Below are 24044 nucleotides of genomic sequence, written 5' to 3'. Positions count from 1 at the left end.
ATGGAAGAGGGGTAAAGGACAAGTGCAGTATGCCGATCTTTCTTTTGTGGATGTGCGCGCGTGTGTGTGTGAGAGCATGCATGCAAGAAGCATTGTGTGTGATGTGTGCGTGTTTGTGAGTATTATGGGGGAGGGAAACATTCTGGACGGACATAATTCTGTTTATAATGAGTAGGTACAGTGTGTCATGGGACTACTTGCATCTTCTTGTTCAGTCCTCAGTACGAACCCCAGTCTGCAGGGCATGCAAATCAGATTTCAACACCATCCAACACATATTTAGCCTAAATTTGTTTACTTTGCGTTCACTTTTTGAGATATTTCCTTGCGAAGTTCTTGTTGTATGTTTCCCTTTTTTTCTAATGCCACACACTGAGCTGAAGATGTTTTTGGACACACATCTTTTCTTTTGGACTGATAAATGGATGTATATCTATGAATATGAAGTGTACTGATGTTATTTGGTTTAAAGCAATGATGCAGTCGTTTACAGACCTTGAGTATAGAATTTAGGCGTAATCTCACCACACGAAGGTGAAAATGTGCGTTATTTGCTCGGCGAGCGCCTAAAAACGCCTTTTGTCTCGTATTTCTGTAATTGCGGCCACTCTCCTTACCACTCTCTGATTGCTTCGGGAGTCCTGTTCTTGTTTTTGCTTGTGTGGATCACAAATCTCAAGCTTTTATGGGGCCCCGGGGCCACAGCGGAGGACAATGGCTGAAGCTTTTCAGTGGGATGCAGCCCAGTTTAGGTCAGCAGAGATGGACCAGAAGTTTGGAAAGAAATGATTTCACCATTTCATCAAAACAAGCTCTTTAAAGCAAGGCAAAGAGAGGTCAAGTGCAGAAACCACACTCAAGGAGAATTACCCTCTCACCCCTTAAGAAAGCTAAGGGAGTTCTCAGCGGGGAGGCCCGAACGTCGCACCACGCCTGCGCCAAAAAAGCTGGCCATCAATGTGCGGTGACAATTTCTGCCACTTGGAGATCACAGGTGAAAGGAAATTGATGGGCACTTTTCTATTATTAGTGCCAGTGAAGGAAACATTAGTGTCAGAGGAACTTGTCGAGCTGCCTCCCACCCATGTTTGCCAAAGGACTTTACTTTTCTTGCCAGATTTCTACCGTTTGCGTCCGCTATGTATACCTTTTCCCGGAACAAATCTCCCTTGCTATAGCGCAAACTGGAGGTGCTGCCGCTGAATGCTGGGAAAATAATCTTGTTCATTAGCTGATTAGCATGGTTACCTGGAAAGGCCGCACCTTCTGCCAGGTAACCGGGGTTTCCTCACAGGGGCAGCTGAACAGATGCCGCTTCTCACCAAATACAATGAATTACTTATGGCCCGCTTAGCTAAACAAGGAATCACTCTGCGCAGGTTTGCATAACACCGATACGGACATCTGTCAATGTGACTTTTGAACCGCCTCTGCCTCTGCCTGGCAGGTAACTTGACCCTTATCACTGCGCCGTCAGGCTGTGGGGTAGATTAGGGCCACCGGCGTACATTGATCTCTTTAATGAATAATGTAAACAGCCCTTAGCCCCAGCTCACCCTTAAAATTGGGCGACTTCCTCCGTAATTGCGGTTAACATTTTTAACAATAGTTCAACTGTGCATGCATGTTCATAAGGTAGAGATGTAATTTATCTAATAGTTTCTGCTCATCTTGAACACATTTCCCATATTTAAGATAGGAAATTATTCTTAAAATGAAATCATTAAAGGGACAGTACACCCAAAAACAAAAATTCTGTCATCATTTAGTCACACTCGAGTTGTTCCAAATCTGTATAAATTTCTTTGTTCCGACAAACACAGATAAAGATATTTGGAAAAATCCTTGTAACCAAACAGTTCTTGGCCACCATTGACTAGTAGGAAAAATGACAATGGTAGTCAAAAGTGCCCCAGAACTGTTTGCTTTCCTACATTCTTCAAAATATCTTCTTTTGTGTTCAGCAGAACAAATAAATTTATAAAGCTATTTTCCTATGGTAGTCAATGGTGGCCAAGAACTGTTGATTACAAGCATTCTTCCAAATATATTTCTCTGTGTTCATTAGAACAAAGAAATGTACTTGTATACAGATATGGAACAAATTGAGGGTGAGTAAATGAAGACAGAATTTTCATTTTTGGGTGAACCATTTCTTTTAATAGAAAAATAAATGTTTTATTCATATGATGTGCAATATCAAACCTCAACATTTATGGTGATATGTTGGCTATTGTTTAGCTTGTGAATCAGCTGTGTGATAAGACGACTTTTGTCATTTTTCAGAGGCTGCTGGCATCCCTCCAACAAACCGGATCTCAAACTGGCCATTTTTCATGCATGCAGTTTGACAATTACATTGTATACCAAGTGCCAATTTGTGTGTATTAAGATTATTGGTTTTAATTAATGAATTGCAATCTCCATAATAAATACCCTCTTAATTTGGTCTTAATGTCATTTGTGTGTTGTGACAGCAAAAGTACAAATTAATAGTGATTACGGAGGACACAATTCTTAAGGGAGTCTCCAAACACTTGTGCCTTTGGACGAGGATTGAATGATGTGGTTATACAGTAGTGTTTACAAACCATCTCAGGTGCATGTGTTTGTCAGTGCAAATGCAAAAAAAACATCAGGGATTCGTAGTGCACTGCCACATGGCTGTAAAATTCCACCCCTGTTGAATGAAATAAACAAAATTAAAATTTCTGTACGGTAACCTCTTTCATACCAAAAAACCCCAAAGGTTATAAGAAACGGTGTTGAAATACAAAAACAATCATGTAAATATCCAATAATGTACAGTAGAATGGCAGAAAATGCACAAAGGCCTCATAAAACAACATGATAAAGTAAACATTTTAGAGCCAGAGTATTCCTGAATATTGCACCGGGCACAATAGAGGGGCCAAATAGCACATTTGTGCTTGAAAATACACCTCTTGTGGCTTTTTCCAACCAAATTATGGAAATGCGAAATGGCTGTCTGCGCTTCCTTGCAGCTGGCGTCCCCTAAGTGGATAAAATTCATGCTAAGGTAAAAACACAATTTCCCAATTTCTTTGTTGAGCATAGACAGCACTTTAATGCCATTTATTATTGTGGAGGAGATTCTGGCATTAAAAATGGGTCCATCTCATGAAGCATGCACAAAGACTGAAGACTGAAGCAGGAATGTGTTAAATTTAACAGGAAAAGAGGTTCATTTCCTTAGTTGGGGAAATATCACAAATGACATACATGAAATGTTGCTTAAATAGCCCGAGAGGAAGTGCACAGTACTGCAGCATCTGTTTGGACATATGGATAGTTCTTTCCTGTAGGCCTACTTGCATGTTTGTATTGAGTAGAAAGCATTCAAATGAAGTCGAAGCAGGAACGGGGCACCTCCTCTGTGGACTTATCAGTGTCCTTTCCAATTGCATAACATCTTCACTTCCTCAGCACAGATTGAGGACTCGCATCGATCTCACTTACCGAGGACAAACGGTCGTTAGGTGTCCATTTAATGAGCTCGGAAATCAGATGCCTGGATTTATCACGTCCTGAACGAGACGAAACAAATGTAGCGCATGCTTCTTTATCTTTTCAATAATGCAACAAGCGCTAACATGTCAAATGAGTGTTGATTTAGCCTTTCTTAAAAAGTGAAGATGCAGTGAGAAAACCATAGCAGATGATTAAAAAATATATCGAGAGATTTCCACCAGAGATTGCAGAGATTATAAAAACAAGAACGCGTATGCTGTGCTTTTTAAAAATAGTCTGATTTAGTTTGGAAGTATATTGAGTGTGCGGCGATGAACTAGTGAATTATTTATTTTTCAAAGCCTGATTGTGCGCAAAACGGTGACTGCATTTGGAATTTATAAAAAAAGAAATTAAGTAGGCTAAACAGAGATTTTTGTATGTGGTTATCTGATGGTGCTCTGTGCATAGTTACGTGCACTTTCTCGCCTATAAAAAATGGTCGAAATAAATGATGCACCTATTATATGATTTTCCGATGAAAATAATTTAATAATGCGTGCAAACGTGCCTGTGATCGAAACGTGTTGTAAAATAAGCAGACCATGCACATTAAATATTAATGACTAAATAAAAACCAAATTACAGTAAGTTATTCAGGATTGCATTTGCATAAATATACACAAACAACTAGTTGCAAAACATCCCTTGAGAATAGTTAAAATTTCGTAGCTGTTAAATGTTTTTAAAGGATGAAATCACTGCGTACTAATCGGAGGAAGATCAACTTTATAATCTATAATAAATAAATAAATAAGTTTATCTAAGAAGACACTGCGCTCATTCCTGTTTACACAACATTTCAAGGCAAGCACCCTGACTAAAGAAGTTAATCAGAGCCCTTCAATACATCATAAAAACACATTGTGCATTCAGTCTTTGTCAACTTTTGGTCCGTTATGACAGAGAAGGGTGTATGTCAATCTTAAACCAAGCCATATAAATACATTTTCATCCACTATAAATTGTATTTTAATTAAAACGTGTTAACATAATCTACAGGACAATGCAAAATATTGAATGTCTGTAAACAGAAAAAACATCCATAGCCTACTGTGTTTTATTTCATGCAACCCAAAGAATATCCTTTGAGGTTGTGACTAGATAAATCTATAGATGCCAAAGAAAATAACGATGCCAACTGTCACGCTGCGTACAACCAAATCATGTGGTGTGTGGGTGAGCTCTTTACATTTAGCCTAATTGCATGTTGTAGTGATTATCTGTCTCCTGATGATGTTGTTGTCTATGGTGGTAACTCTCAACACAATCAATTAAATAAAAATAAATGCAATCCATTTGTAAGACATAATATTGAACGTAAAAATAATACACTAACACTTTTAAAAAACGTGACTTTTATTATGAAGGTTGACTTTCTGGGCGATCCACCATGCGGTGACGTCATAGAGATCCAGTAAATTGACAGGCCACCTGCAGGGAAGCAGCAAGGCTTTAAAGGGACAGGCATTGGATGCATGGGATGCTTTTGTTACGGCACATGGCAAGACGACTGGCTGTCATCTTCAGTGAGGCGTTCTCCATCTCCACACCTTCAGCAAAGACACGTAAGGCATTTTTTTTATTTCACATTTTACGTTTCGGTCAAAATAGGTTTTTGTGAGATTTAAAGGGGGGATGTCAGCCGAAGACAAAGTGCTGAGGATAAATCCTAGAGTTCTCGCAAGGTTTTGCAAATTATGTGATACAGAATCCGCCCTAGGAAAATCGAAGCTGTTGTATGATGACCTTTAAATTCAATAATTCAATAATAATAGAAATACATTCGCTGTAGCACGGGTGGTAAACATTAGACTGAAACATTCAGAGATCGTTTGAATGCGTGATATGTCAAATATTCAGTTTGATGTCATGCCGACGTGTCTTATTTTTTGCATTTTAAAACAAAACGCGTGTGTAAATGTGTAGTGCAAGTTGGCGAGCGAATAGAGCAGTCGATCCCGATCAACAGGTAGCGGACGTAGTCCGAGTGACAAGATCGCGTTGACAAGTCACTAAGTAGTCATTTTCGTTTAAATGTGCATGTCGAATCTCTTTGTGTAAACAACAACAACGACAACGACAAAAAAGCACATCCTATGAATGCAACCTTTTAGAAATGAGCAAACAGTGGATTTTCTTTTCGAATTTTTCTTTTTGCGACGAAAAGCCCGAGGGTCACGACCAGCGACACAATTCATTATTAGAAAGATATTAATTCCGTGCTTTGCTCTTTTCAGTCAAAATAATCGTTTTTCTCCCAGTCAATATGCTTTTACAAAAGTTGTATTGATTATAGAAGAGGCGCCCCATCGAGATACGTAATTCCCCAGCTGGTGTGTTGACCGAATGACTACAATTAGATTTGAAGAGCTGTTTATTATAGTTATTCTTGGCAAATCCAATATCAGAGCAGTCCTCAACATCCTCATCTTTCTGGCGTGGCTAATCACATAGAGGGGTCCTGGTGGCCTTCCCTTAACGTTTAGCTCAAATGTATTCCGATGGCAATTTAATGCAATGAAGTGACATGCTGGCTTGGCAGAACTCCAACCCCTCGGGGTGAGTTCGTGGTCGGATTTGAGCGTTCAGCCCATCGGTGGGGAATATGAGAATTCACACATCTCCAGGTTGGCTCGTCTGGGCTCCCAGATACGTTTATATATTCAACAGATACATTCAATACGCAAGAAAAAAGCTCGCGTTATCGGTTGACCTTGTTTCTTACAGAAAATAACATTAAACCACGCTGTATAAGATAGGCTATAGGGAAGAATATATATTATTCTCGGGAAATAACTGTGATAAGACTCTAAATTCTGTATTTCGCATTTTTGGCAGAAGTGTGGCTTTTGTAAATCCCATATTATATTTTGGTCTTGGGTCGTAGGCATGTTGAACATAAACAAAAAGAAAAAAGGGAAGGGGAGCAACTCCTAAAAACATTGATAAAAACATACCATACCTACTCACAAAAAAATGTGCGAGGAAAAGGGAGCGTATAATTAACTTCCGCCGGATATGTGCCAGGCGTTTGCGCCTCGATCAATTTTCAGCACCACAGTGGTGGACAGCTCCCAACGTCGCCGCATAGAACGAGAGTCAATGGCAATCATTCGCAACACCACGGGATCAAACCCCGGGACAATTTAGCAAATTAATGATTTATTCAGAACTAGACACACTAATGTTAAAACCTCCCACACATCCATAAAAACGGAGAATATCCCCCCCCCCGATTTCATTAGTTTGATTATTGTGAGCTCTTCACCGTTTAATGTGGGATTGCTTTGTATTGCTCACAATTTTTCAGAGCTAATAGAAATACGGTGATGAACGCTGAATACTTGTCTGCCGTGCCAGCTAGAAGCACAAACCGACGCTTAAATAAAAGTCTGAACACAAATTGTTTTGTTGTTTGTCAGATGAACTCGAACAGACTGAGATGTAGGCTGCTAAATCTCCTCAGAATTAAAGATTTCTTGCGTGGGGCTCAGTGACGAAGCTCCGAAGCGCCGAACAGATGTTCAAAACCACCTGTTAGATTGAAAGTGCATATTCTGACGTCCTTAAAAAAATATTGCACTTCTGTCTCGCACAGAAACACACAAGAACGGATTTAATTGTAACTTTTGCGAATTCTGAATTTGGCACGGCAATCGCATTTTCTCTCGGGGCAATGGAGATATAAGCACCTTTTATTAAAAAACAATCATAAATAAACAGTGTTATTTGTCAGGAAATTAAATTACGTAGGCTGCAGGTACAGACAGCTTTGGTCACATCTGATAAGCTAGTATTTCACAAAAATCTCTTAACAGTCATGTAAATAAAACGCATTGAATTCAATTAAAATGGGAAATTCAGCTCGTCTCTAGGAGCTGATGTTAAAATGAATAAGACTATTAGACTGCAAATTAAATCGCAAAGAAACGCAATCAGTCGAAAACAAGCAGCAAAATGATCGAAGATTCCTTGCTGCGTCGTTTCGATCACGTGCTGTGGATGTGCGCGCCAGGCAACAGGTTGTCCGCGAGCGTCGTGATGACACATTTACATGGAAAAACACTTCCAGATTTGGCAGCCCAAATGTCGCGGTCTGTACTTCACAAGGGGGGGGGGGGGTTATGGGGGGTGGGAACGTTTAGAGCAGGTGTTCAAACAAGTGCATGGGCACGTTCGCTCAATTAATGCAATTACATGCAGCCTGGTTACTTCAGAATCCTTACCTCCCCCTAAAATACGACGTGTTGACTTTACACGTGAAGATAACAAACTAGCATTGTCCACTAAACAAAACCACTCAAACGTAAGCCTCCTTCTGTCTTTATCGTTTTCAACAGATGTTTTTTAGTCCCTGGTCTCGGAAAAAAAAGGAAACCTTATCAAGCAACGCCTGTGTAAATGTATAAATCTTATGTTGACTTGGTTGCCCACGGCCATCAGGTTCCTCATAGATGGTGTTCAAGATCACATCACTGCACCCTGTCTCTGAATTAAATTTAGGCTTCGGGGACCTTGGAGGTTCCCCTTGTTAAAAGACTGTGAGACGCTCGACAGCCGTTGATCTTTCTGATTGATATTAGATCACCGCCTACTGTAATATGTGGAATCTACTGACGACTTCAAGGGCCGCCAGCTTTACTTTCTCCCCTAACCTTGGCAATCCGTTATGCATCAGAGCCCGATTGCACGGAAACGTGAACACGCATGCCCACAAACACAGTGAAACGTGACAGGATCTGAGTAAAAGCAAAGGCCATTTGTGATAGTGTTGGAGGTGCGAATAGAATCTGTCTTGTGACAGACCCTAGAGAGGATGTGGAGCAAGGTTTGATCCAGCCCAGGTGTCCACTGGGGGATGTTGGGAAAGTTGGTAAGTGGCCAGCGAGGACAGCGTGGAAGGCCTTAGACCACATCCATGTCTGATTTTCAAGATCTGTTTGTGCTTGAAAATATTTCTTTCCAAATACAAGAAAAATAGATCCGTGTCTCTTACCTCTGCTGCATGACTCTGAATTTGTAGCGGTGATAAACAGCTTTTCCGTGCGTCCTTATGTTTTGTCTGGCGGTGGAAAAACAAACAGAGATTTCTCAGAATTTAATTATATTTATAAATAACAATAATAGAACAAAAATACAGTCAAATCAGTTACCACGTCACGTGTATTTGACCATCTAGTTCAGGATGCAAATGCTTTCTGTGTAAGGCAAAATAGTTATTCATGGTCCACTGTGTCATTCGCCTCCACAGAGAGAGCTAAGCACATGGATCCCAAGGGTATCTGGGCTAAGAAGCTCGGCTTTCCTCCCAGCGAGAGAGTGTCTGTTAGGCCGTGCAATTGAATTACAAAGCAGGAAGTGCACAGGACTAAGATTGTGCACAGCAGGGTTCACCCGCACCTACGAGACTGTGCATGTATGTCGTGCAAATCAGAGCGGGTCTCGGTGGAAAACCTGGGACAGTTGCCGTTTATCTTTTCAGTTGTGGTTTTAATTACAGATAAACACAGAACGGAGACTAAACAAATGCAATTGAAATGTGCATTGATGCATTACGTAACCATGACTGTTTTTTTATTTCAGATAAACAATTGTGGGAAGAACGCTGTACGTGTGGTGCATCTGGTACGTGAGTATGAATTTCCCAACCTTCATTTTAACTCTAAAAATATATATGTTTTGCACCGCATCATAAATCCTGACCTAAGCTCCACCTATTGAAACAATGCATTAAACCCTTTCGTCCCGGTTGCCCTGGTTACGGCCACTTATCAAGGAGCGGTCTTAAAGATCAAACAGGTGTGGTATCCAGTTGCCGCGATCTTCCCGTTGCTACGGACCTTTGTTCGGCGCCGAGCACAGGTGCACGCCAAAGCCGTGTACACAAAAACACGACGCGGGGACAAAAAGCATTTCGCCTCACCGCCGTGGTGCCATAAACTACTCGGCGACCTATCAAGCAGAATGGGGGTGGGGGGCAGGTGGATGAAGGGCGGAATGGAAGGGGGTTGGGAGAAGAAAGTCAGAGTGAGATTCATCATCCTAGGTGGGCGCAGCAAGGGGCCTGGACTGGGAGAGAAAGCTTGACTTCACACAGACATATCTGCTGCTCTCCCATCGATACAGACCACTCCTCGAGAAACACCCAGCCAGCGGGGGTCCTCAGCACTCCCCCCTTCCTGTTCATTCGCACACAATAGCACAGAGTCACGTGACACGGCAACTACATATTGTCTGATACATTCGAAACGTTGACAAATCGACCGCTTTTCTCTTTCTTATATATCACTCAATTTGCCACCACTGTCTCCACCAATCTGTTTTTCTCTAAAGCGTCGAATCAGACTCGTCACGGTGTTTGATGACAGAAGGGGACATGACGCGTAACACACTCTCAACCTTTCTTCAATCCAGCCGAAATGTGTTAAATTAAATTTGCACCGTTTGATTAACAGGGGACGTTGCCTAAACGTACCGCCATTCGAACGTTTGTATTGACGGCGCTGACCACATTACACAATCGGATTTGAGCGCGGTGCCTATGAGGTCATCTGACATCATTGTGACATTGTGCAGTTTAGAAAATGGTGGAACTGATTTTTGCAGCCATAAAAACAGGCTCGGGTGGTTCGCCACAGACATACAATCGAGGTAATATGATTGTAACCAGGAAAAACGTTGTCTGAATCTCAGCTTCCCCAAGGATACGCAACATGACGTGCTGTGGCACTTTCCGTACAAAGGCTTCTTTAAATAGACAAAACAGGAAATTCGGCGAAATTTGTGAAACCCTCCAGCGCTGTTCGTAATTACCGCAGATGAGAACAACCTTGAGCAAATCTGCATGTGTTTACATCTGAAAAATAGAGAATTACCTCAGACAAACACAAAAATATGCTAGATCCGTTCACTTTTATGCATGGCGACTATGGTTTTAATTTTTCCAACATACTTCTGACAAGCAGATTGAGGGGTGCAGAACAAATTCACCACCTCCACAGTGCTCCAATTTCAGCAGTGTGGAATAAAAGGGAAAAACGGTAAAAGGCCGTTTCCACTGGGCTCCCGGGAGAGAGAACATGTTCAGGTAATTAAGTGTAGGTTCATTCAGCCCCCTTGTCAAGGCAATTACCTTAAATCATATGCTCTTACCCACGTTAATTACCGGGAAATCGGTCTGTACACCACTGACTGACAACCACACTCGGGCTCGAACATATTTACAACAATAACAATTATCCTATGTACCGTTACATCTCTAACATCTGTGATCAAAAGAGATGTTGCTTGTGAATTGTAGCCAAAGGTATTTCAATGATAAAAAAAGGGTAGAAAGTGGTCTGCTCCTCAAAACCACAATTTCAGATTTAAATGCAGTCTGCTTTCTTATTTTAAATGTACAGAATAAGGCTGCCACGATATTAGATTTTCACTATGCGGTTATCGTGGCCAAAAGAATTCTCGCGATATTATCACAAAATCTATTTCGATTTAAAAAAAAAGAATTGAATAATTTTATTTGTCAAATTGACGTAATTGGCCAGCTCTTAAAATATGGGTTGGCTCTTAAAGTGACAATTCACCACAAAATAAAAATTCTGTCGTCATTTTTTCACCCTTCAAAACCTTTAATTGGCTCTTTCTTTTCAATCCAAAAAGAAATGAAAATTTCCTCTGTGGAACACAAAAGAAGATATTTTGAGAAATGTCTCAGTGGTTTTTTATCTATATAACAGAAGTCAATGGGGGGGGGGGGGGCGATGTTGTTTGGTCAACAACGTTCTTCAAAATATCTTTAGTGTTTGGCAAAAGAAAGAAAGTCATACAGGTTTGGAATGACACGAGGGTGTCTTTTTTGGGTGAACCATCTCTTTAAGGCAAAATGTTAAATAGGTGCAAAACCACCACTTGATATATATTAGATTATCAGACAGATACTGGCACTGAATTATTTATGATATTATCACGTGTAGTATTAACACAATATCCATAATCACAGTAAATCATTATCGTATATTGTGACACCTTTAGTACAGAAATAATCCAGTTTATTTAGCTGAGACAGAAAATTATTACAGAACTTGTGACATATTGAGTCACATTCCAATAAAGGCATAAAAATGTATCTTAAATAAATATTAAATCAGGTTTATTCAACTTATCATGAATCATTTAAATAAGAAACAACTCTTTTATAGTGACAGTTCCTATTTGTCAGTGGCTCACAATATAGCTGTTATTAGAATATCAGGGAGTAGCGTTTCCGCTTGTACTGTAACAGCAGAACGGTGCCGTAGAACCACAAGCACAGTTTGCCATCCGCTCACTGGCTTTCTCAACCTCGCCCAGCAGCACTCGGAGAAAATCAGAGAGATGGCTTCAAGCATCTCTGCAGCGTTTCTTCCCTCCATGATAGAAAGACGTAGAGAGCAAGCAAGAAGGGGGAAGTCACCTCGGTTGTAATTCACCCAGCTAATCAGCTCAGCTCAGGGCATGGGGAGAGAGAGGACGAGTGAGAAAGCGTATAATTTTAAGGGGTGAATGAACAGACACTTAAGATGTTCCTGCTATGTACTGTCAAAGGAAATGTTCACTGGATGTGAAGGAAATCAAATTAGGAGAGGTGGCCGGTCAGGGTGGTGGGGGGCCGGTGTGGCAGTGTTACGGCGGTCTTATTGCATTAAAGAAATATATATCGACTAATGATTGCATTTGGGGAAGACTGAAGCAGTTTTGATGTATGGTTGTGTCTGCGTGTTAACAAGCATGATAACTTTATGAGATGAAATTTGATTCTTTAGAACTAGATCAATAAATGAATTATGTATTGAACACTTTTGCAAACCCTACTTAATGAAACATTTTGCCTGTTCTTTATCTTTGACAAATTTTATATAGTAACATTTACAGGTTTATGGAAAAGTACACTTTAGGCTGAAAATGACGCATTCACATAATGCCAGGTTTATTTGTTGAATAATTGCATTTTTTTTCTTTTTTCTGCAATTAGTCATTACCAACGTAGCGCATCTGCTCTGGACATTTTCATTTAAAGATCTGAATCTAGAACAAGATTTCTCCCCTAACTGACATTATTATCTACCTCCTAAGCTCCGTAATTGCCCACCCTAATGTATTTTTTATCGTTTTTTTCGATACCTTTTTTAACACATGAGTTGAGAAGGAAAAAAGTACCATTAAACGAATATCTCTGCCTGACCACCTATTCGAGGTCTCTCCATTAGCAAGACGTGATAAATCTGTCTGATGTCCAAAGTGTCATGTTCCGGTGCCTATAAAATCCCTGTAACATGCTCAACAATCCAAAAAATGAAGACAATTGATTTTCCTCTGCCAAGAATGATTGTAATAAAGTTTTACAAGCATGACGAATCTCAGAGGTTATGATCTATGCACGTACTCCAAAGAAAAGGATTTTTCTCTCTCCATTGAGTCATCTTTAGACAAATGGTCGCGACGGAATAATTGGACATTAGTCCTAATTCAGATGTTATAGGAGCTGAATTGAATGCTTGCTCCTCTTGGCTGGACACCGAGTTTTTTCTCGGCGCACGCTGCATTTCATTTTTCTAATTGTGCTTGGTGAAAAGCGGCCATGCTAAAGTGAAGAGCATAATTTAACTGGGCCTAATAAAGGATTACTATTCAACGCAGGGCCCATTATTTTCCAGCTGGACTCCTGACCACTGGGGAATAGGAACGGCACTCTCACCTTTTCCCTTTTTTCTCACTTGCTCCCACTTCTGCGGAATCTTAAGTAAACGTATAAGTGCATGCGGAAACCGGCTCGGCTACTTAAGGAAAATTGGAGAAAACCAAAGAAAAAGGGAAGGCTCTAGTTTATTCATATGAACTGAGGAGCCTATAATGGCTAATATGTTTTTTTAATGGGAAAAACCATAGTTGATCTGAGCTAAGTTGCCATGTGCGGCTTGGGCTCTGAAAGTAATCCATCACCTCGGTATGAGGCATGGCGGAGAGCAGCCGTGTCTCTAATGAAGCTCTCCTTCGGAGGGCTAGAGAATCGCGCTGTCAGTCTCCGCTCAATGCCGCGTCCGACACAATGGTCCGCCGATTGTTGCTTTCTCTTTGTATGTGCTAACCCAAGCAGGGCCTTATACAAAATGAATGGACCGATGTAACCTTAGATTTGACGGTCCCCTGCCATCCCAAAACACCTGTCAGTCACGCTTTTGTTGTTGGGTACAGGTTGAGTTTGATGGGAGTGCGCTGTTGTCTGAATCAAACGCGCTGTACATATTTCTATCGTAGCTGAGCAAAGATGGAAGCAGTGTTGGTGGTTCGCGTTACGGTGTCAGGGCGAGCTCGCCTGAAGTGTTCCTGTGATCAAATGAGCACCTTCTTTCTGACAAAGCCCCATGTCTTTCTGCTGGATTTTTGTTGTGCGTTGTAGAGCCCTCCACCCTCCGGCCCAAAAGAAAAGAGAGTGTTTCTTCGGCTGAGAGGGGGTCACACTCCACTCGCCCGCGTCTCGCGGGGAAGGTAGAACTGAATGCACTCGGCTGTCCCTCTTGAAATGTCACTATCAAAGGTCTAGGATGCGCGTGCACGCGTGGAGAGGTTTTTAACGAAATTACACGCAAGCTCTAAGAAAAGGCAAGCTTGCTGCGTCCTCTCCTGCGAGATCTGCCGGTCGCTTTTTTTCAGTACTTCGAGCTGTCATATCAAACTGATGACTTCATTATGTACCGAAAGGCTAGGGTTAGGTGGGAGATGTGAGCTTGCTTAACCGAGTGCTGTGCGGTTTATGGCTGTCTTTTATACCCGAGGGTAACTGCCTCGTGGCTAATGTTAATTCAGGAGGATAAACAGTGCTACGTGGAAATATAGAGCAGATTGATGCCACCTTAGCAACAAGCTATTTGTCTGTCCACACCGAATGAGAAATGGCTGCGCGACGTGGGAATTAAAAGATATTTGATGAATAATGACTAGTTAGGAGGGACCTGATTTCGGACCAACGCGTTTTGGTGGGTGTGGCCACCTAGCATGACACATCAGAATAATTGTCATTTTTACATGTATATATTTTTAGTACACTTTATCGAAACTAAAATTATTCACTCTGTGTCAAGTTAGTTTGGAGGTAAAGGAGTAGTTCATCCCAAAATAAATTGGTCATCATTTATTTACCCTCATGTCATTCAAGACGTGTGACTCCTTCTTCTGTGGAACACAAAAGAAGATATTTAGAGAAATGTTTTTTCTGTGGTTTTGCATCCATACAATGGAAGTCAATGGGGTCCAATATTATTTGGTTACCAACATTCTTCAAAATATCTTCTGAAGAATAAAGAAAGTCGAACTGATTTAAAATGACATGAGGGTAGCTGATGATAAAATGTTTTTTGGATAAACTATTTTGGAAAAGTAAAAATCAAGAATCAATCAGGCTACATTATAAAGTGTTTACGGCCAATGCTTTTCTCTTCTATAAATCTTCCTGTAAGGTTTTTAAATGTTGCCGATTCTTGATGATTCACACCAAAAGCTCTTTCCAAAACTCTTCAGATATATCTGTTATTAGAGCAAAGGGCTCGATGGCTGAATCACCTTTCATTTTGAGTCTCATCAGACCGGACACAAGGTTGCCATAGTAGCCTTCAGATACCAGCGACATTTTACAGGGTGTGCGAAGTCTCCTCCGTGGAAAGGGCAGGTACTCTTCAGGTAATACCACATTATGAGCTCCTGGAGTCTGGATTTCTGGGGATTCAAGCAGGTCCACAACGACTTTATTGACAGTAAATTTGAGCTTCTATGAATTATGCGCAGGACAATTTTATGGTTTTATCCCGCAGTAGTGATATTTGAGAAGAACATATATATTGGAAAAGATTAGAGAAGCTCAACCCGCAAATACTGAAGTAAATCACGATTCCTTTCAATAAAATGACACTTGGGACTTTATGCTTTTCTTTATCTTCCCGCAGCATCCACGCATCATGGTCTGCGGCGCCGTGGAAGACTAGTGATTTTGTTGTTGTTCTTTCTGCTTTCTGACAACAAGTCACAGTCTACCTCAGTGCCCGGGTCCCTTGACGAACGGTCTGGTTATGTGGAGGTCACGTGACCGCGCGACAGTCTTCACGTTCATTAAACCGCGCAGGTAAGTCACATCAGCTCGTAGCTTTTAACTAACGCTTATAATTAACTGTGTTTTGGCGCCATGAACACGCCGTCTAACAATTCAGCTGATTACCTGGCTTTGTTTTCTTTTTAACAAAAACGTGTATGAAATGTTGGAATAAATTAGAGCGTTTATTTTTGTTGTAGCAAATATATCCCTGTAGGACCCGATTGCACGGGGCTGTTTTTTCCTTCCGCAGACCAACTTAAGGTGGATGCGGTTTTGTGTAGGAGGGCGATATGTTTCAAGGCCTCGAGCTCCGACTCCGAGCTGATCTTTTATTCATGTACAGTTCTGATGAATCAATTATCTCAGATTCGCTTTTGTGTTGTCTGTTACACGATACGTGATAGCGTCTATGTTTTTTTTTTACCTCAAACTGATTAAAAACATCATTCTAAAGCCTGTCTGACTTGAGTCTTTTATTTTGAACATTGCAAACAAATTCACTTGTTGATTTATTAATCAAATCACCCTAGGTTATTAATCTAGTCCTTCTTAATTAAGAGGCCATAGATAGGTGAATTACAGCATTTGTAATGGTATTGTGCCGACGATAGATATACACACAGACCAATAAAAGCCTTTGGTAATGGCTTCGCTGTGACTATGAATATGCATTAGCCTTGCGAACGATGAACAATGAGAGTGGGTGTTACCTTCAACTCTCACCAAACGGTGTAGGATGTTTCCATGGCGACCACCATGGCAACCTCGCGCTGAATTACTAGCCTCGGCCTTGAGAGGGTCTGTTGCCGACAATATGCGCTGCCTGCTTTTATCATGCTAAAACTATAGAGTGCAGTAGGTTATTACGACTCCATTACTTTAAGAGTAATTTATTTAATAAGATATTGCTCCCCCTCCCCGAAAAGCCCATTCAGGGTCAGGACGAACGACGGATTGATCCTCGTGAACTAGTTCACTGTTATTCAAGGGGAAATGGTTTGGAAATTGAGAGAGAGAGAGAGTCCAATTTTCATTTGCAATGATGCTAAGCATTATTATCAAATCTTTCCCTGGTCCTGGTGATGGGTCAAAGGATTTCAATTACTGCTGCATGAGCTCTCAACATCCAGCCGCTTGTTTAGATGAACGGGGTTCAACAGGTTCCTTGTGCCATAATTTCCAATTGCACCCGTAAGACCTCAGTCAAATGTTTCAGAAAGTAAACACGGGTTTCGTTTGGAAACATACGGTGCCCTATGCGAGGTCTGAAGCATGAATGATTTAATCAAAGAAAAAAAGAATAATTTAAAGAATATCGCCTATTCCTTCTCAATCCTTTTTCCATGCTAATGGGTGGTTTCAGAGACTACACATCGGTCACTTTAGAATTTCCTGTCATAAAGAAGCATACAATAGGCAAAATAAAAGAAAAAGAAAAAAAGGTGTTGACGGTTATCATCCATTTAACATCACACATAAATGTTAAAGTAGCCATGTTGCATACTTTATTTTCACTTATTTAACATATTCTATTAATATATATATATATATATATATATAATAAAGAATAACAGCCATCTACTGTTACCAAGGCATACATCTTAAATCGGGTAGTTGTCTTGAAAGCTTTAACGTATCTGACTCTATTGAAGCTGTTAGAAACAGCAAAGTGCATCTCAGAGTCCCTTGAGTAAATGCGCCATGACAGGCGGTGGTTGTGCAAGCGCGCCCCCTGCTGTACAAACAAAACTCCTGCCAGTGCATGGTTCGATGATGACGTCATTTCGTATGGGTCCCCAAAATAAGCCTACGAGTTTACAAGAACAGCATGAGCCTCCCCGTGATGATAATTGTGATTTTTGATTATTATTGTTGTAAATGTTTCATTATGCAATCCTCGTATGCAAAAGAAAGATGTTTTTGGCTCAAAAGTTGAAACTCTGAATACTGTTATCAAGTGCTCGAGGCGCTGAATATTTCTACCGTGTCACAATGCCAAGGCAATGTAAGGGAGAGAGAGATCACAGATTAACCCGAGCCAACTGCACTTCCTACAGGACAGCTGCCATCCGTTGAGTGCCCAGCCGTGAGTGAGCGTGCCCACCATCTGATGCTTAGGACGATGACAGGAACACAGAGTGTCATCCATAACGCACACACGAGCACTCTTTACATCTGTGTCATGTGATTGGTCATTACGAGTATGAATAAAAATCTAAAAAATAATTCGCTCCGTCTGCCTTTAATGTGTGCTTTCCCTGTTGAAAAAAATACTAGAAACCATCACAGGAGTTTGAAAGTTATAACAATAATTGTGGTTTTAATAGAAATGACTGTAGGCTATAACGGTCTATGTGGGTCTCTACTGGTAATGTGTTGGATTCTGTTGGTAGGATGTTATCTGGCAGATGGAACCAACACACACATAAAGGAATTTTGTAGTGGTTTTAATGGTGAACAGCTGATAATTACATGGCTGTGTAACATGTTTTTTTCCAAAGGAAACGTAATGTAAAGATCGTCATCTTTTTAACACAGACGTTGGAAATCTGGAAGGGCTAAATGTGGAACGTGGAACATCTGGCTTGGGTTTTAATTTGAGATTTATCCTCCAAGAAAACAGGAACTGTGGAAATTCTCATAGAATATGTATGACAATGTGTTTTCTGGAATTTATGAGTATCTGCTGTTCAAATAATGGAAATGGTGATAATAAAAACGTATTTATTATTTATGTGTCAAGGTGTCTACAGTTATGATCATGCATCATATAGGTAGAACTTTAACGTTTAGAAAGCCATCTTAGAAATCCAGAATGTCAACATGAATATATAAACAATTGTGTTAAAAACAGGAAAAAAAACTTTTCGAGATGAACATCGGGTATGAGAGAAAAAAAATCAAACATCTGTGTGTGAGCACAAATAATTACAATTATTTTTCAATGAATCGATAAACATTAAAAAGCTATTATTAGTTATTATCAACTATGAAAAAGGGTTTCTTTGTCTGCCTTTCAACATAATTGAACATGAGTGTTCAATTTAGCATTTTTCAGCATGGTTTATGAAAGCCCTACAATGCAGCTAACAATGCTTACTGAATTTTCAGCTTTGTTTTCCCTTTCACTTACATGGTCCCTGCTATCAAGGACATTCACTGAACGAGCCAGCACATGAATAAGCTAATGCTTGGCAAAACACGCTTTTCCATATCCAGTATAATATTGGAAGAAAGTCTAGGGTTTATTTTCTCACAAAGCACATGATTTAGACAACACAGAATGACAGAATACTTCAGAAATAAAGATATAAAACATTGTCTCTGGCTTTTATAAAGTCTGATATCTACAAGATTTCATTGAGGCTATCACTAAGTTAGCCCCAGCTGTATCCATAAAGGTATAACAATATTTAGCAGGTGATTGTAAGAACATAAACATAGACGTCTTGTTTTGTTTTTTGACATTGTTGGTGTTTATTTTTAAACACTTACAAAACGGATCTACTGTAAATCACAAGGGACACGGATCAAGCAAAATAGCTGTTTAACACAACAGCTGTTAAACACTAACTTAAAATAGACTTTCGTAGTGTCTTTTATTTAAGGTTTTATTGAGTCATCCTCCTGATCTATCTATCTATCTATCTATCTATCTATCTATCTATCTATCTATCTATCTATCTATCTATCTATCTATCTATCTATCTATCTATCTATCTACAGTATATATCTAGCATCTATCAAATGCGGGGAAAACTAAACCAAGACTTTTAAATTCATAATTTCATTAAATTAATATTCATATTCATATTAATTTCGTTACTTGTGAAAAACTAATTCAGTACATTAAGTATATTACATTAAAACTGTCACAGTGAATGATCAGAATACTAACCACAGGCTCCTCCCTTCCCCGCACGTCACGGGTCAGCTGACCGGTTTGTTTTGCTGGGTAGACGGACATCAGAGGGACGAACTGACGACAGGAAGGATACGTAACGGATCATAAATACACGATTTCGACATTTTAAAAAATACATAACAGACCAAGATCTGTCCAGAGAGAAAGGGAAGGAACAATTAGGCAGGTCTGCCTAAAAACGCGACATTTACCTTCACATTTAAACATGCCTTCGGAAAAGACATTTAAACAAAGGAGGACATTTGGTAAGTGCATGATGGAGTTCATATCATCCGAAGACGCACAACACTGTTTCGCAATCTTTTTATATTTTTACAAAGAAAATAATATTTGGATTGCTTTGATTTGACAAGTGGCACTCTAACTATTATAAGTTACTTACAAATGGGTTTTGTATTTGTGATAATGTATACAGCAGTACCCATATTTGTTAATGTCAAGCATGTAAAAACCATATGTAATGTGTGTCATGAATTATAACACGAACTCTTTGAATAATAGACAGATAAGTCAGACCATAAACTAGGTTATAAGGGTCTCGGCCATGCAAAGTCAACATATAAACGACAGCGAAAGCGTTATGTAATGTCAACGCACAATTAAACTGATAACATAAACAACATTAATATTTTGTCTGACGTCATTTTCAACTTACCAAAACCACAATGTTTGGTGCTTGTTCTTTGTTTGCGGGCAGATGTTTGTGAAAACGCAACGCTGCAGGATTGGGGGATGGGACGCTTCGTTTAAGGTTATTTCAAAAGCCTCGTGTAAACAAACAACGAAGCGACGTAATATTATAATAAACGTTTGCGATTGTTTATTTAACAGGTGTATATAATATTGATGCTTTTGTTATTATTGTCACTGTGCTCTGTTGAAGGCCTATTGAAGGCCCTACAACGTCATTTTTATTTGTTTACGTTTTCTTAAACAGTGCTAACGTTACTTTTTTACGCTCCCTAAACTGAGAAGCATTATTAATGAGCTAATTTTACCTAAATGATGTTTTTAATAATGTTTATTTTACCAGCACTTTATTGTTCTTAAAATGATCAAGGGGGTGTTGTTGTTAAAAAAAGAAAGAATTATCTAAATACAACAACCAAACGTGTTTATCCCATAAATGATCGAATTCCTTGCCCTCGTGATCTACGTCAGATATTCGGGTTAGAAAAGTTTGCTCCATAAAGTTGCTCAATGTTTTCACGTGGGATCATACATCACCAACTTCATGAACCGAAGGACCTCATGGCCCACAACAGATATCTGTCTGTGCTTAGCGAAATGCTAATTAAATTAAAATAATATTTGTTTTAATGCCAAAACATAGATGTGTTGATTTTTACCCCTGTCATTTAGATTATTGTTTATTGTCAGTTATTTTATTGTTTTATGGTTGCTGTAGATACAGTTCTGAGTCATGCTGAGCATGTCAGTTATACACAAAAGACTTGCTTGTTTCACTTTCGTTTCTGCTCGTTAACCCATTATGGGATAATACATGAAACAAATGCTTTTAGAACAAAGTAAACCAATAGTCTACAGACTCAACACAATTTTGTTCAATTTATACTGAAAGAACAGTGCGAACACTGTAGCTTGTGTTGAGTATCAACACGATTTATCCTGCCGACTACGCCAGAAAATGGCTGGATTCAAAACTTCTGACCAGTTTTGTAGTGTTGGTTTAAATGCCAGTTGAACAAAGTTCATCTGCAATACAGCTTTTAAACTATAAATGACCTTTCTACCATATTTGATTGTATTTTTTCATTTCACACTGAACTATACGCTAAGGCCATAGTTAAACATGACTCAACTCGGGCCTTTACAGAATCGATTGATACTCCCATATCCACTCCAGGGAAATGTCTGTGGTGTAATGCGTTTGTGGATTGCGATCTGGCTGTTTCTAATATCCGCTTCCTGTCCACAGAGCAGCGGGTGGAGGATGTTCGGCTGATCCGAGAGCAGCATCCCAACAAGATCCCGGTAAGCAGATTATACGTGCGTCTGCGGAGCTGAATGCAAAGGTTAAAATTGATAACCTGTAGAAAAGGCAAACAGCTGGGAGGGTTGTGGGTTTTAATGTTTCAGCCAGTTTGGAGCCTTAAACCGTGTCTACACCGGGCGCGATGCGACATGACAACCTTCTTGTTCTTAATGGGTTTTTCGTGTCGTGCCGCACCGCATCCAGTGTGGACAAAATTTAAAATGATAATGGGTTCTAATGTGTTTCTAATGTCTTTTGTCGTGTCGCATCACGCCGGTTGTGTCCGGTGTAGACACGGTGTTAAGACCACAGTTTTACTTTATGCCCCCAGTGTCATGCAGGTAATGAGATATTTACATTGGACCTTTTATTATAATGTTTAAGGAAGTTATACATGGGGATTGCTAATTTATCTTCCATTAGACACTGGAAACTAAAATTCTCATTTGTGCTTTTGTATCAGCTTTTTAAAAACATTTACATTTGGCATAATGAGTTAATCTCATGTAAATAGACTTGAAAATGCATTTAAATGTATGCATACAACTTCCGTTAGCCCCTTCAGGACCAATTGTTGTCAGTTCTCTCTATTGACAGTCCCTCAGGGTTACCAATCTCCATTGTTATTCAAGCTGACAGGAATAAAGTCTTTTTTAAAGTAAAATAAAGTATTTTCTGGAAGGTCTATTATCATATTTTTCACCTAAAATCCTCTGGACTTACAGAAGGTGGAGTTCAGGTATTCTTAAAACGGAAACCAAAATGGTCCCTACTTAATTTTACGTAGCTGCTCTTATTGTGAACAATTTATCAGTGCATTTTTTTAAAGAAAAAAGTAATCTTTTATCATAAAATATGAACTCCTATTTATTTAGCAGGCTTTATGTCGGAAAAACAGGTCTCATCACAACCGGTTCAGGTTATTTGTATGTGCTTTTTTACATGTAGAGTTGTTTTACTCAAAATGCTTCAAAGGAGCTTTCAAAGATGCACATAATCGATGTTCACATCTGAATACTAAAAAAATTAACGCAAATAGGGCTGTTCAACGATTAATCCAGATAAATCGCATCCAGAATAAAAGTTTGTGTTTACATACAGTAATAGTATGTCTGTGCACTATGCATATTTATTTGGTATTTATAAACACATTCAGATACTATGTATATATTAGGAAATATTTGCATGTAAACAGTAATATTTATATATTATTTAAATTATATATTCATGTTTATTTATTTGTATATTGTTCTCAAATACTACATGTACAGTATGTGTATGTGTTTATAAATACAAAATGTATATGCACAGTACACGTAATATATATTATGTAAACAGACTTTTATTCTGGATGCGATTCATCGAGATTAATCGCTGAACAGTCCTGCACACAAAAAATAAAAACAACTAGCTAGGTTGGCTGATCTCAAATGATCATGTGAAGTTTGACATATAACTAATAACTTATTGTTCAGCAGTTCATACTGAAACCTCTTTATGATTGAATCAATTTGTTTTTCAGGTGATCATTGAGAGATACAAGGGAGAGAAGCAACTGCCAATTCTGGACAAAACAAAGTTTTTAGTTCCTGACCATGTGAACATGAGCGAACTTATTAAGATAATCAGGTCAACAAGTTCTTTTAAAAACATTATTCAAATATTTTATCTAAATTAATTTATATAAACACAAAAACAACATTTGTTTATCAGCCCAATTATTATTTGATTTTGCTAATATATCTTGGGTGTGTTCCAACAGGAGGCGCCTCCAGCTCAACTCAAACCAGGCTTTCTTCCTGCTTGTCAACGGTCACAGCATGGTTTCTGTGTCCACCGCCATTTCCGAGGTCTATGAGCGCGAGAGAGACGAAGATGGCTTCCTGTACATGGTCTACGCCTCCCAGGAGACATTTGGAACTGCGTAAAACGGCACACGATTGGCTTTCGGTCTTGGACAGTGATACAGCTTACCCTGCGCCCTTACGACCTCTTCCCTACATCCAACCCCACCCTTCTTCCCCAACTCCCAATAGGACTTGAGGAACCAGCTGAACTTTCAGTCCTTTTGGCTCAAATCCCTCAACCAATCCTAATTGTTACCCAAAGCGAAATCCTAAATTCCATAAAATCGTTTTAGATCTGTATCTTTGACTCTCATATTTGTGTTGTCATATAATGGCAGAGGTATTGTGTGTTTGTAGGTCAGTTTATGGTTAGCTGGACGATGATCCAGTTTCTCAATAACATTTACCCAACATAAACAAAAAACTTGAAAGAAACTTCTGAGTGGAGCTATAAAATCACCTTAGTGTTTCAGTTCTAAATATGACCCAACACATTAAGAACTCAAATAGTTTCAGAGGTTATTGGATAAGTCTGTTTTAGCTTGGAGGGGTGGTGATATATAACCCCCTCGCTGCTTGAGGCATACTTGGATAGCTCACAATCTTCTCATCGAGTTGGGC

At 39.6% G+C, this 24044-nt stretch overlaps 1 protein-coding gene across 1 annotated transcript; it reads left to right on the top strand.

Moving 5' to 3' along the window:
- Positions 1–19592: 19592 nt before the first annotated feature.
- map1lc3b (microtubule-associated protein 1 light chain 3 beta) lies at positions 19593–23924 on the top strand. The gene is made up of 4 exons (XM_057329644.1): positions 19593–19825; positions 21520–21575; positions 23099–23205; positions 23339–23924. The coding sequence occupies exons 1-4, from the start codon at positions 19786–19788 to the stop codon at positions 23502–23504; spliced, it is 369 nt and encodes a 122-aa protein (XP_057185627.1). The 5' UTR covers positions 19593–19785; the 3' UTR covers positions 23505–23924.
- The last annotated feature ends 120 nt before the right edge of the window (positions 23925–24044 follow it).

The sequence above is a fragment of the Triplophysa rosa genome, linkage group LG3 (genome assembly GCF_024868665.1).
Source record: "Triplophysa rosa linkage group LG3, Trosa_1v2, whole genome shotgun sequence".
NCBI lineage: Eukaryota > Metazoa > Chordata > Actinopteri > Cypriniformes > Nemacheilidae > Triplophysa > Triplophysa rosa.
Note: the sequence above shows the minus strand (reverse complement) of the source record. Positions and strands in the feature narration are given on the sequence as shown.